General features: G+C 43.7%; 1 protein-coding gene across 1 annotated transcript in view; it reads right to left on the bottom strand.

Annotated features, from left to right (window-relative positions):
• The window catches only part of LOC128667110 (polycystin-1-like), a 248,997-nt gene extending 233,908 nt beyond the window's left edge, over positions 1–15,089 (bottom strand). Inside the window, exon 1 of the mRNA XM_053722016.1 lies at positions 14,731–15,089. Coding sequence (XP_053577991.1) covers positions 14,731–15,089 — 359 coding nt within the window. The remainder of the gene's footprint in view (positions 1–14,730) is intronic.
• Positions 15,090–15,398: the final 309 nt, after the last annotated feature.

Raw genomic sequence — 15,398 nt, 5'->3', positions numbered from 1 at the left:
ATTATAGTGTAGTAACTATAGTTATATTGTATATAACTATTAGTTATATTGTAGCTATCTTAGGGTTTATTTTACAGGTAACTATTTAGTTTTAAATAGGAAGAATTTATTTCATGATAGTAATATTTTTTTAGATTAATTTAAATTATCTTTAAGTTAGGGGGTGTTAGGGTTAGGGTTAGACTTAGGTTTAGGGGTTAATAAATTTAATGTAGGTGGCGGCGGGGTCCGGGAGTGGCGGTTTAGGGGTTAATAAGTATAATGTAGGTGGTGGCGGTGTAGGGGGGGCAGATTAGGGGTTAAACACTTTATTAGAGTTGCGGTGGGCTCCGGGAGTGGCGGTTTAGGGGTTAATACATTTATTAGAGTTGCGGCGGTATAGGGGGGCAGATTAGGGGCTAATAAGTATAATGTAGGTGACGGCGGGCTCCGGGAGCGGTTGTTTAGGGGTTAAACACTTTATTTAGTTGCGGCGGTGTAGGGGGGGGCAGATTAGGAGTGTTTAGACTCGGGGTACATGTTAGGGTGTTAGGTGTAGACATTCCCATAGAAATCAATGGGATATTGGGCAGCAGCAAACATAAGCTTTCGCTGCTGTCAGACTCCCATTGATAGGGCGGCGGATTGAAAACCAGGTACGCTGGGTCGGAATAGTGGCGAGCGTACCTGGTAGTTTTTTGATAACTTCCAAAAGTAGTCAGATTGTGCTGAATTTGCGTTCGGAACATCTGTAGTGACGTAACCATCGATCTGTGTCGGACTGAGTCCGGCGGATCGTATGTTACGTCACTATATTCTACTTTTGCCTGTCTGTAGGGTTTGATAACTACGGCAAATCAAGCTCGCCACAAATACGCTGCGAAATTCCAGCGTATTTGCGGTTGACAGCTTGATAAATAGAGGCCTATGTGTGTAGTCTAACTCTCACAGAGGTGTGTTTGTGTATTCAGAGTATGTATGTAGTCTAACTCTCACAGAGGTGTGTGTGTGTGTGTGTGTGTATATATGCAGAGTGTACATGTAGTCTAGCTCTAACAGAGATTTGTGTGTGTATGCAGAGTGTGTATGTAGTCTAATTCTCACAGAGGTGTGTGTGTTGTATGCATGTAGAGAGGTGTTTATATGTGTGTATGCAGAGTATGTATGTAGTCTAACTCTCACTGAGGTGTGTGTGTATGTAGTCTAACTCTCACAGAGGTGTGTGTGTGTATGTAGAGTGTGTGTGTAGTCTAACTCTCACAGAGGTGTGTGTGTGTGTGTGTATATGTAGTCTAACTCTCACAGAGGTATATGTTTGTAAGCAAAGTGTGTATGTAGTCTAAGTCTCACAGAGGTGTGTGTGTGTTTGTGTATGCAGAGTGTGTATGTAGTCTTAACTCTCACAGAGGTGTGTGTGTGTGTGTATGTATGTATGAAGAGTATGTATGTAGTCCAACTCTCACAGAAGTGTGTGTGTGTGTATGCAGAGTATTGGGTCCATAGCTATTGCGAACCATGTCTGCCGCACATCGATAAATCATTTATCATTGCACCAGCAGTTCTTGTGAACTGCTGGTGCAATGCCACCACCTGCATATTCGTGGCCAATCGGCCGCTAGCAGGGGGTGTCAGCCCGATTGTACATGATCGGGCAGATTGCTATACGCCACCTCAGAGGCGGCGTATGAGTTAAGGAGCAGTGGTCTTAAGACCTCTGCTTCCTAACTCCTGTTTCCGGCGAGCCTGAAGGCTCGCGCAGAAACAAGGGGAACAGGGGACATTTGGCCCTTGTAAATAGACCCCTATGTGTGTAGTCTAACTCTCAGAGAGGTGTGTGTGTGTGTATTCAGAGTGTGTGTGTAGTCTAACTCTCACAGAGGTGTGTGTGTATGCAGAGTGTGTATGTAGTCTAACTCTCACAGAGGTGTGTGTGTGTGTATATGCAGAGTGTACATGTAGTCTAACTCTCACAGAGGTGTGTGTGTATGCAGAGTGTGTATGTAGTCTAATTCTCACAGAGGTGTGTGTGTGTGTATATACAGAGTGTGTATTTAGTCTAACTCTCACAGAGGTTTGTGTGTGTATACAGAGTGTGTATGTAGTCTAACTCTCACAGAGGTGTGTGTGTGTGTGTTTGTGTATGCAGAGTATGTATGTAGTTTAACTCTCACAGAGGTGTGTGTGTGTATGCAGAGTGTGTATGTAGTCTAACTCTCACAGAGATGTGTGTGTATGTAGAGTGTGTATGTAATCTAACCCTCTCAGAGGAGTGTGTGTGTGTATGTGTGTATGAAGAGTGTGTATGTAGTCTAACTCTCACAGAGGTGTGTGTGTGTGTATGCAGATTTTGTATGTAGTCTAACTCTCACAGAGGTGTGTGTGTTTATGCAGAGTATGTATGTAGACTAAATCTCACAGAGGTGTGAGTGTGTGTGTAGAGTGTGTATGTAGTCTAACTCTCACAGAGGTGTGTGTGTGTGTGTGTATGTAGAGTGTATATGCAGTCTAACTCTCACAGAGGTGTGTGTGTATGTAGAGTGTGTATATAGTCTAACTCTCACAGAGGTGTGTGTGTGTGTGTGTATGCAGAGTGTGTATGTAGTCTTATTCTCACAGAGGTGTGTGTGTGTTTATGCAGAGTATGTATGTAGTCTAAATCTCACAGAGGTGTGTGTGTATGTAGTCTAACTCTCACATAGGTGTGTGTGTGTATGTAGAGTGTGTATGTAGTCTAATTCTCACAGAGGTGTGTTTATGCAGAGTATGTATGTTGTCTAATTCTTACAGAGGTGTGTATGTAGAGTGTGTATATAGTCTAACTCTCACAGAGATGTGTGTGTGTTGTATGTAGAGTATGTATATAGTCTAACTCTCACAGAGGTGTGTGTGTTGTATGTAGAGTATGTATGTAGTCGAATTCTCACAGAGGTGTGTGTGTTTATGCAGAGTATGTATGTAGTCTAATTCTCACAGAGGTGTGTGTGTGTGTGTGTTTGTGTGTATGTAGAGTGTGTATGTAGTCTAATTCTCACAGAGATGTGTGTGTGTATGTAGAGTGTGTATGTAGTCTAACTCTCACTAGGGTTGCCACCTTTTTGGAAGAAAATACCGGCCATGCTAATTAACATAAAATGGCATAAATAATTAAACAGCATAACTCAAAAACTAAAGTTGATAGGACTGATTTTAAATGCTCATTTGTTTATAACTAGTATTCACATTGTATTTCTACATTGACATGAACCTTAAAAATACCGGTTGTGTCGGTAAAATACCAGCTGGGTGGCAACCCTAACTCTCACAGAGGTGTGTGTATGTAGAGTGTGTATGTAGTCTAATTCTCACAGAGGTGTGTGTGTTTATGCAGAGTATGTATGTAGTATAATTCTCACAGAGAATTAGAGTGTGTGTAGAGTGTGTATGTAGTCTTACTCTCACAGAGGTGTGTGTATGTGTGTATGTAGAGTGTGTATGTAGTCCAACTCTCACTGAAGTGTGTGTGTGTGTGTGTATGCAGAGTATGGGGTTCATTTATCATTGTGCGGACGGACATGATCCGCTATAGCGAACCATGTCTGCCGCACATTGATAAATCATTTATCATTGCACCAGGAGTTCTGGTGTGTGCTCCTTAACTCATACGCCGCCTCTGAGGTGGCGTATAGCAATCTGCCCGATCATGTACGATTGGGCTGATTGACACCCTCTGCTAGTGGCTGATTGGCCATGAATATGCAGGAGGCGGCATTGCACCAGCAGTTCACAACCAGAACTCACCATGAATATTCCTTTAAATGACGTCATCCAAGATGTTGTCCCTTGAATTCCGATTGGCTGATGGAATTCTATCAGCCAATCGGAATTAAGGTAGGAAAAATCCTATTGGCTGATGCAATCAGTAAATAGGATTGATCTTGCATTCTATTGGCTGTTCCAATCAGCCAATAGAATGCGAGCTCAATCCTATTGGCTGATTGGATCAGCCAATAGGTTTGAACTTCAATCCTATTGGCTTATTGTATCAGCCAATAGGATTTTTCCTACCTTAATTCCGATTGGCTGATAGAATTCTATCAGCCAATTGGAATTCAAGGGACGCCATCTTGGATTACGTCATTTAAAGGAATATTCATTCGTCGGGTAGTCGTCGGTCTGGATGGATGCTCCGCGTCGGATGTCTTTAAGATGGAGCCGCTCCTCGCCGGATGGATGAAGATAGAAGATGCCGCCTGGATGAAGACTTCTGCCCGCCTGGAGGTCCTCTTCTGCCCGGATCGGATGAAGACTTCTGCCCCTCTGGAGGACCACTGTGTGAAGACGTCTCAAGGTAGGGTGATCTTCAAGGGGTTAGTGTTAGGTTTTATTAAGGGGGGATTGGGTGGGTTTTAGAGTAGGGTTGGGTGTGTGGGTGGTGGATTGTAATGTTGGGGGGGGTATTGTCTTTTTTTTTACAGGTAATAGAGCTGATTACTTTGGGGCAATGCCCCGCAAAAGGCCCTTTTAAGGGCTATTTGTAATTTAGTGTAGGGTAGGGCTTTTTTTTATTTTGGGGGGCTTTTTTATTTTATTAGGGGGATTAGATTAGGTGTAATTAGTTTAAAATTCTTGTAATTATTTTATTATTTTCTGTAATTTAGTGGGTTGTTTTTTTTGTACTTTAGTTAATTTTATTTAATTGTAATTAATTTATTTTAATTTAGGTAATTAATTTAATTATAGTGTAGTGTTAGGTGTAATTGTAACTTCGTTTAGAATTTATTTTACAGGTACTTTTGTATAGGTAGCTATTAAATAGTTAATAACTATTTAATAACTATTGTACCTAGTTAAAATAAATGGAAACTTGCCTGTAGAATAAAAAATAAACCCCAAACTAGCTACAATGTAACTATTAGTTATATTGTAGCTATCTTAGGGTTTATTTTACAGGTAACTTTTTAGTTTTAAATAGGAAGAATTTATTTCATGATAGTAATATTTATTTAGATTAATTTAAATTATCTTTAAGTTAGGGGGTGTTAGGGTTAGGGTTAGACTTAGGTTTAGGGGTTAATAAATTTAATGTAGGTGGCGGCGGGGTCCGGGAGCGGCGGTTTAGGGGTTAATAAGTATAATGTAGGTGGCGGCAGTGTAGGGGGGGCAGATTAGGGGTTAAACACTTTATTAGAGTTGCGGTGGGCTCCGGGAGTGGCGGTTTAGGGGTTAAAACATTTATTAGAGTTGCAGCGGTATAGGGGGGCAGATTAGGGGTTAATAAGTATAATGTAGGTGACGGCGGGCTCCGGGAGCGGTTGTTTAGGGGTTAAACACTTTATTTAGTTGCGGCGGTGTAGGGGGGGGGCAGATTAGGAGTGTTTAGACTCGGGGTACATGTTAGGGTGTTAGGTGTAGACATTCCCATAGAAATCAATGGGATATCGGGCAGCAGCGAACATAAGCTTTCGCTGCTGTCAGACTCCCATTGATAGGGCGGCGGATTGAAAACCAGGTACGCTGGGCCGGAATAGTGGCGAGCGTACCTGGTAGTTTTTTGATAACTTCCAAAACTATTCAGATTGTGCCGAACTTGCGTTCGGAACATCTGTAGTGACGTAACCATCGATCTGTGTCGGACTGAGTCCGGCGGATCGTATGTTACGTCACTATAGTCTACTTTTGCCTGTCTGTAGGGTTTGATAACTACGGCGAATCAAGCTCGCCACAAATACACTGCGGAATTCCAGCGTATTTGCGGTTGACAGCTTGATAAATAGAGGCCTATGTGTGTAGTCTAACTCTCACAGAGGTGTGTGTGTGTATTCAGAGTATGTATGTAGTCTAACTCTCACAGAGGTGTGTGTGTGTGTGAATACTGAGTGTGTATGTAGTCTAATTCTCACAGAGGTGTGTGTGTTGTATGCATGTAGAGAGGTGTTTATATGTGTGTATGCAGAGTATGTATGTCCAACTTTCACAGAAGTGTGTGTGTGTATGCAGAGTATTGGGTCCATTTATCATTGTGCGGACGGACATGATCCGCTATAGCGAACCATGTCTGCCGCACATCGATGAATCATTTATCATTGCACCAGCAGTTCTTGTGAACTGCTGGTGCAATGCCGCCACCTGCATATTCGTGGCCAATCGGCCGCTAGCAGGGGGTGTCAGCCCGATCGTACATGATCGGGCAGATTGCTATACGCCACCTCAGAGGCGGCGTATGAGTTCAGGAGCAGTGGTCTTAAGACCTCTGCTTCCTAACTCCTGTTTCCGGCGAGCCTGAAGGCTCGCGCAGAAGCAAGGGGAACAGGGGACATTCGGCCCTTGTAAATAGACCCCTATGTGTGTAGTCTAACTCTCAGAGAGGTGTGTGTGTGTGTATTCAGAGTGTGTGTGTAGTCTAACTCTCAAAGAGGTGTGTGTGTGTGTATGCAGAGTGTGTATGTAGTCTAACTCTCACAGAGGTGTGTGTGTGTGTGTGTATATGCAGAGTGTACATGTAGTCTAACTCTCACAGAGGTGTGTGTGTGTGTGTGTATGCAGAGTGTGTATGTAGTCTAATTCTCACAGAGGTGTGTGTGTGTGTGTGTGTGTGTGTGTATACAGAGTGTGTATGTAGTCTAACTCTCACAGAGGTGTGTGTGTGTATGCAAAGTATGTATGTAGTTTAACTCTCACAGAGGTGTGTGTGTGTATGCAGAGTGTGTATGTAGTCTAAATCTCACAGAGCTGTGTGTGTGTGTAGAGTGTGTATGTAGTCTAACTCTCACAGAGGTGTGTGTGTATGTAGAGTGTGTATGTAATCTAACCCTCTCAGAGGAGTGTGTGTGTGTGTGTATGTGTGTATGAAGAGTGTGTATGTAGTCTAACTCTCACAGAGGTGTGTGTGTGTATGCAGATTTTGTATGTAGTCTAACTCTCACAGAGGTGTGTGTGTTTATGCAGAGTATGTATGTAGACTAAATCTCACAGAGGTGTGTGTGTTTGTGTAGAGTGTGTATGTAGTCTAACTCTCACAGAGGTGTATGTGTGTGTGTGTGTGTGTGTGTGTAGTCTAACTCTCACAGAGGTGTGTGTGTGTGTGCAGAGTGTGTATGTAGTCTGATTCTCACAGAGGTGTGTGTGTGTTTATGCAGAGTATGTATGTAGTCTAAATCTCACAGAGGTGTGTGTGTATGTAGTCTAACTCTCACATAGGTGTGTGTGTGTGTGTGTATGTAGAGTGTGTATGTAGTCTAATTCTCACAGAGGTGTGTTTATGCAGAGTATGTATGTTGTCTAATTCTTACAGAGGTGTGTATGTAGAGTGTGTATAAAGTCTAACTCTCACAGAGATGTGTGTGTGTTGTATGTAGAGTATGTATATAGTCTAACTCTCACAGAGGTGTGTGTGTTGAATGTAGAGTGTGTATGTAGTCGAATTCTCACAGAGGTGTGTGTGTTTATGCAGAGTATGTATGTAGTATAATTCTCACAGAGAATTAGAGTGTGTGTAGAGTGTGTGTAGAGTGTGTATGTAGTCTTACTCTCACAGAGGTGTGTGTATGTGTGTATGTAGAGTGTGTCTGTAGTCTAACTCTCACAGAGGTGTGTGTGTGTGTTTATGTAGAGTGTGTATGTAGTCTAATTCTCACAGAGGTGTGTGTGTGTGTTTATGTAGAGTGTGTATGTAGTCTAATTCTCACAGAGGTGTGTGTATGTAGAGTGTGTATGTAGTCTAACTCTCACAGAGGTGTGTGTGTGTTTATGTAGATGTAGAGTGTATATGTAGTCTAACTCTCACAGAGGTGTGTGTGTGTGTTTATGTAGAATGTGTATGTAGTCTAATTCTCACAGAGGTGTGTATGTAGAGTGTGTATGTAGTCTAATTCTCACAGAGGTGTGTATGTAGAGTGTGTATGTAGTCTAACTCTCACAGAGGTGTGTTTATGTAGAGTATGTATGTAGTCTAACTCTCACAGAGGTGTGTGTGTGTGTGTGTGTGCAGATTTTGTATGTAGTCTAACTCTCACAGAGGTGTGTGTGTTTATGCAGAGTATGTATGTAGTCTAAATCTCACAGAGGTGTGTGTGTAGAGTGTGTATGTAGTCTAACTCTCACAGAGGTGTGTGTGTATGTAGAGTGTGTATGTAGTCTAATGTTTACAGAGGTGTGTGTGTGTGTATGCAGAGTATGTATGTAGTCTAAATCTCACAGAGGTGTGTGTGTGTGTGTGTGTGTAGAGTGTGTATGCAGTCTAACTCTCACAGAGGTGTGTGTGTATGTAGAGTGTGTATATAGTCTAACTCTCACAGAGGTGTGTGTATGTATGCAGAGTGTGTATGTAGTCTAATTCTCACAGAGGTGTGTGTGTGTTTATGCAGAGTATGTATGTAGTCTAAATCTCACAGAGGTGTGTGTGTATGTAGTCTAACTCTCACATAGGTGTGTGTGTGTGTGTGTATGTAGAGTGTGTATGTAGTCTAATTCTCACAGAGGTGTGTTTATGCAGAGTATGTATGTTGTCTAATTCTTACAGAGGTGTGTATGTAGAGTGTGTATATAGTCTAACTCTCACAGAGATGCGTGTGTGTTGTATGTAGAGTATGTATATAGTCTAACTCTCACAGAGGTGTCTGTGTTGTATGTCTGAGTGTGTATGTAGTCGAATTCTCACAGAGGTGTGTGTGTTTATGCAGAGTATGTATGTTGTCTAATTCTCACAGAGGTGTGTGTGTGTGTGTGTGTGTGTGTGTGTGTGTGTATGTAGAGTGTGTATGTAGTCTAATTCTCACAGAGATGTGTGTGTGTGTGTGTATGTAGTCTAACTCTCACTAGGGTTGCCACCTTTCTTGGAAGAAAATACCGGCCATGCTAATTAACATAAAATGGCATAAATAATTAAACAGCATAACTCAAAAACTAAAGTTGATAGGACTGATTTTAAATGCTCATTTGTTTATAACTAGTATTCACATTGTATTTCTACATTGACATGAACCTTAAAAATACCGGTCTTGTCGGTAAAATATCAGCTGGGTGGCAACCCTAACTCTCACAGAGGTGTGTGTGTGTATGCAGAGTGTGTATGTAGTCTAATTCTCACAGAGGTGTGTGTGTTTATGCAGAGTATGTATGTAGTATAATTCTCACAGAGAATTAGATTTTGTGTAGAGTGTGTGTAGAGTGTGTATGTAGTCTTACTCTCACAGATGTGTGTATGTGTGTATGTAGAGTGTGTATGTAGTCTAACTCTCACAGAGGTGTGTGTGTGTGTTTATGTAGAGTGTGTATGTAGTCTAATTCTCACAGAGGTGTGTGTGTGTGTGTGTGTGTGTGTATACAGAGTGTGTATGTAGTCTAATGCTCACAGAGGTGTGTGTGTGTAACATATGCAGAGTATGTATGTAGTCTAATTCTCACAGAGGTGTGTGTGTGTTTATGTAGAGTGTGTATGTAGTCTAATTCTCACAGAGGTGTGTGTATGTAGAGTGTGTATGTAGTCTAACTCTCACAGAGGTGTGCGTGTGTGTGTGTGTTTATGTAGAGTGTGTATGTAGTCTAACTCTCACAGAGGTGTGTGTGTTTATGTAGAGTGTGTATGCAGTCTAATTCTCACAGAGGTGTGTATGTAGAGTGTGTATGTAGTCTAATTCTCACAGAGGTGTGTATGTAGAGTGTGTATGTAGTCTAACTCTCACAGAGGTGTGTTTATGTAGAGTGTGTATGTAGTCTAACTCTCACAGAGATGTGTGTGTGTGTTTATGCAGAGTGTGTATGTAGTCTAACTCTCACAGAGATGTGTGTGTGTGTTTATGCAGAGTGTGTATGTAGTCTAACTCTCACAGAGATGTGTGTGTGTGTGTTTATGCAGAGTATGTATGTAGTCTAACTCTCACAGAGATGTGTGTGTGTGTTTAGGCAGAGTGTGTATGTAGTCTAACTCTCACAGAGATGTGTGTGTGTGTGTTTATGCAGAGTGTTTATGTAGTCTAACTCTCACAGAGGTGTGTGTGTGTGTGTGTGTGTGTGTGTAGAGTATGTAGTCTAACTCTCAGAGAGGTGTGTGTATACAACGTATATACTGTATGTATGTAGTCAAGCACCTTCAAAGTGGGGGGTGTATGTATATATTTATATATCTCAAAATAAGGGAGCTTGAACCTTTATGTCTCAGGAACCTAAATGTTCCTTCTCTAGAAAATAAAGTCCATCTGCATGTCAATTTTTATAAAGGTTTTTGCTGTAGGTTGAACTAATTGTTTTCAGTGTTACAAATTCCAACAAAGGCCACATGGTGAGTATACAATTTTAAAACAATTTCCAATTTACTTTGAAATATGATTGATTGTCATGGTGTTCTTTGTTAAAGAGCAAACTTAGGTAGAAAACAATACATGCTAAAGTGAATGGGAGTTAAGCTGCACTGTGTTTACTTCAGATGTAGTTTTTAGCAGTGTCAGATGCTCCCATGTTAATCTTCCAGACCTGTGTGTGATGAGATTTTGTATAGGAAACAACACACGGTGACTTCCAGGTACTGCTCATTTCCTATGAGGAGATGATCCCTAGTCTAAAGCTGCTTACAATCAGAACCCAGTGACATTTAGATAATCTAGTCCACAGACAAAACTGCAATGGTGCTACAAGTGAGGGCAAGGGAGGGGAATCACTATAAATATAGAGTAAGGAGAATTATTCATTATACAAGGCTAATGTATTTATTTATATAACATGTTTGTTACCAGGCTGTCTGTTTATTACAAGTACAGTTTATGGGGGGTGATAAGGGGTAAAGGCTAAAGGACACAGCTGGGCAAACTCCCCCTGTTGCTATGGTTACTTGAATGAGTCAAATAAGACAGAACATTCCTGAACTGTTTCAGCCGCTGCTCGGATACCCAGGTCTGTGTACCCGGCAGGCACTGTAACCATGGTCACCAGCCAAACACATAGGGCACCTTCAAACCTGCATTGTGCCCAGGCCACAGTCTGTGTACACGGATGAAAGAAGTACATCAGATTATATGACTGCAGATTGTGATGTCTGTTTGCAGATTTTGTGTCTTTAAAGTGTGGTTTGTGCCTGCTTAGTAATGTCTGGCTCCAGAGGAATGTGAGTCTCTGCAAAGTGTAGAATGATTCTGCAGTGTGGTATAGATCTGGTGTGTCTGAGCAGAGTGTGTGACTGCAGCACATGATATTTCACAGTATACTTATATACACATGAAATCAGCTACTAGATTTGCCAAGGCCTCTTTTCTGCCCACTCTTCTCACTCACAGCTCACCCTCCTGCCCTACACAGGGTGCCCTGTCTACCTAACTCTCTTTTCCACATCTCTCTCATTGAATTAAGCCTCCTATATGCACCCAAAGCTCACTATCCCGCCCCACTATGTACCCTAATCTCACTGTCCCGCCCCACTGAGCATCCAAAGCTGACTGTTCCACCCCACTGTGCACCCAAAGTTCACTGTCCCACCCCACTGTGCAAAACAGATCTCACTGTTCCACGCCCCCCTGTGCATCCAAAGCACACTGTCCTGCCCCACTGTGCACCCAAAACTAATTTTCCCGCCCGACTGTGCACCCAAAACTAATTTTCCCGCCCCACTATGCACCCAAATCTCACTGTCCCGCCCCACTGTGCAATTAAATCTCACTGTCCCACCCCACTGCCCATCCAAAGCTGACTGTCCAGCACTACTGTGCACCCCATGCTTACTGTCCCGCCCCACTGTGCAAAACAGATCTCACTGTCTGCCCCACTGTGTATAACAGATCTCATTGTCCCGCACCACTGTGCAAAACAGATCTCACTGTCCCGCCCCACTGTGCAAAACAGATCTCACTGTCCCGCACCACTGTGCTAAACAGATCTCACTGTCCCGCCCCAATGTGCAAAACAGATCTCAATGTCCCGCCCCACTGTGCAAAACAGATCTCACTGTCCCGCACCACTGTGCAAAACAGATCTCACTGTCCCGCCCCACTTTGCAAAACAGATCTCACTGTCCCGCACCACTGTGCAAAACAGATCTCACTGTCCCACCCCACTGTGCAAAACAGATCTCACTGTCCCGCCCCACTGTGCAAAACAGATCTCACTGTCCCGCCCCACTGTGCAAAACAGATCTCACTGTCCCGCCCCACTGTGCAAAACAGATCTCACTGTCCCGCCCCACTGTGCAAAACAGATCTCACTGTCCCGCCCCACTGTGCAAAACAGATCTCACTGTCCCGCCCCACTGTGCAAAACAGATCTCACTGTCCCGTCCCACTGTGCAAAACAGATCTCACTTTCCCGTGCCACTGTGCATCCAAAGCTCACTGTCCCGCCCCACTGTGCAAAACTAGGCTCACTGTCCCGCCCCACTGTGCAAAACAGATCTCACTGTCCCGTGCCACTGTGCAAAACAGATCTCACTGTCCTGCCCCACTGTGCAAAACAGATCTCACTGTCCTGTGCCACTATTCAAAACAGATCTCACTGTCCTGCTCCCAACTGTGCATGCAAAGCTCACTGCTCCGCCCCACTATGCATCAAAAGCTCACTGTCCCACTGTGCAAAACAGAACTCACTGTCCTGCTCCACTGTGCACCCAAAGCTCACTATACAGCTACACTGTGCACAACAGAGCTCACTGTCCTGCCCCACTGTGCACAACAGAGCTCACTGTCCTGCCCCACTGTGCAAAACAGATCTCACTGTCCCGCCCCAATGTGCAAAACAGATCTCACTGTCCTGCTCCACTGTGCACCCAAAGCTCACTATACAGCTACACTGTGCACAACAGAGCTCACTGTCCTGCCCCACTGTGCACAACAGAGCTCAATGTCCTGCCCCACTGTGCAAAACAGATCTCACTGTCCCGCCCCACTGTGCAAAACAGATCTCACTGTCCCGCCACAATGTGCAAAACAGATCTCACTGTCCCGCTCCACTGTTCAAAACAGATCTCCCTGTCCCGCACCACTGTGCAAAACAGATCTCACTGTCCCGCACCACTGTGCAAAACAGATCTCACTGTCCCGTCCCACTGTGCAAAACAGATCTCGCTTTCCCGTGCCACTGTGCATCCAAAGCTCACTGTCACGCCCCACTGTGCAAAACTAGGCTCACTGTCCTGCCCCACTGTGCAAAACAGATCTCACTGTCCCGTGCCACTGTGCAAAACAGATCTCACTGTCCTGCCCCACTGTGCAAAACAGATCTCACTGTCCCGTGCCACTGTGCAAAACAGATCTCACTGTCCTGCCCCACTGTGCAAAACAGATCTCACTGTCCCGCGCCACTGTGCAAAACAGATCTCACTGTCCTGCCCCACTGTGCAAAACAGATCTCACTGTCCCGTGCCACTGTGCAAAACAGATCTCACTGTCCTGCCCCACTGTGCAAAACAGATCTCACTGTCCCGTGCCACTGTGCAAAACAGATCTCACTGTCCTGCCCCACTGTGCAAAACAGATCTCACTGTCCTGCCCCACTGTGCAAAACAGATCTCACTGTCCTGCCCCACTGTGCAAAACAGATCTCACTGTCCTGTGCCACTATTCAAAACAGATCTCACTGTCCTGCTCCCAACTGTGCATGCAAAGCTCACTGCTCCGCCCCACTATGCATCCAAAGCTCACTGTCCCACTGTGCAAAACAGAACTCACTGTCCTGCCCCACTGTGCACCCAAAGCTCACTATACAGCTACACTGTGCACAACAGAGCTCACTGTCCTGCCCCACTGTGCACAACAGAGCTCACCGTCCTGCCCCAATGTGCACAACAGAGCTCACTGTCCTTTCCCACTGTGCACAACAGAGCTCACTGTCCTTTCCCACTGTGCACAACAGAGCTCACTGTCCTGACCCACTGTGCACAACGGAGCTCACTGCTGACTGAGCTGTGTGGTCTTCTGCCAAAACCTGAATGTAATTTCCTGTAGAGACAGCTCGGGCACAAGGTGTTAGTTTGTTTCCAAATATTTGGACTTGGCTGATATGTTATTCTATAGCAACACAACATAAATGTTTTGTAATTACACTGTGTTTACTGTCACTTTAATAGAGAATTATAAAGGGAAGAACAGGAAAAGAAAAGAGACAAAATGGTGGCGATAAAATGAACCCAGTTAAAGGGACATTAAATCTTATTAAAGGGACATGAAACCCAACTTTTCACTTTAATTTTTCATATGGAGAAAACAATTTTAAAAAAAGTTTCCAATTTACTTCTATTATCAAATTTGCTTTGTTCTCATGCTATTCTTTGCTGAAGAGATACCTAGGTAGGTAGCGTGCACATGCCTTAAGCACTACATGAAAGGAAATAGTGCTGCCATCTAGTGCTTTTTCTAATGTATAACATTGCTGAAAAACTGCTGCCATATATAGCTGCAAGCACACTCCTGAGCTGAGAGCCTTGCTTTTTAACAAAGGATAACAAGAAAATTAAGGAAATTTGATAATAGAAGTAAGTTATGTCCCATTAAACATTAATGACATATTATGTCTTTAAAATTTTTATAGTATTCTTCCTTTATTTAAGTGGCACACGTTTCCTGCTGGAGAGCATCCTACAGTGCATTTATTTCTGTCCCTAATTGCTCACCAGGAAATAAATACACAACAGTAAAATGGTGAGACATTTGCTAACAAATCAGTTTTTTGGAAGACTTTTGTGTATGGAAATCTTTTCTGATACAGTGCACCATTGCTGATATATACTATGCAAATATAGAAAATAATATTAATAAACTAGTTGCAAACTATTTCACAGATCTCAGTGCCAGTACTCACATTGTGATGGTGTCTGGGGGACAGTCCTCGGCTGATGGAAAGTCCCACAGTCCGGCCTTGGAGCAGTTGACCACATTGTGTGTGCAGAAACATTTTGGGGGGCAGCGGATATACGTGCGGATGCCTCCTCCAGTCTCAGGGAAGCATTTGACTCCTATATCGTCTGATGTGACTTCTGTTCCTTCTGTGGGTTCAGTAATTACAATCCCACACCCAAGATCTACCTCTAAACCCTGAGTATCTGCAGCATCTGAAAGGGGGTCTGGGGCCTTTACTGGGAGCAGTGAGGGTCCAAAAGCAATAGCAAAGAGGAACCCAATCGCCAACCACTTCATGGGCCTAACGCGGTCTGGTAACATGATTGGAGACTAAGCAGCTGGCACTTAGTTTTTCAACTCAAATCTCTCATATGATTATTTAATGGTTTCTCTTATCCCTGATTAGTACTCCTCATATATGTCTCTTCTACCCCTCTCTCCCTGGCAGCCAGTACCCCATTTATCTCTCTTCTACCCCTCTCTCCTTCCCAGCCAGTACCCCCATGTATCTCTCTTCTACCCCTCTCTCCTTCCCAGCCAGTACCCCCATATATCTCCCTTCTACTCCTCCCTCCCTGTCAACCAGAACCCCATAAATGTCTCTTCTACCCCTCTCTCCCCAGCAGCCAG

The sequence above is a fragment of the Bombina bombina genome, chromosome 1 (assembly GCF_027579735.1).
Source record: "Bombina bombina isolate aBomBom1 chromosome 1, aBomBom1.pri, whole genome shotgun sequence".
Taxonomy (NCBI): Eukaryota; Metazoa; Chordata; class Amphibia; order Anura; family Bombinatoridae; genus Bombina; species Bombina bombina.
The sequence above is the reverse complement of the archived record's forward strand: the minus strand, read 5'-3'. Positions and strand labels throughout refer to the sequence as shown.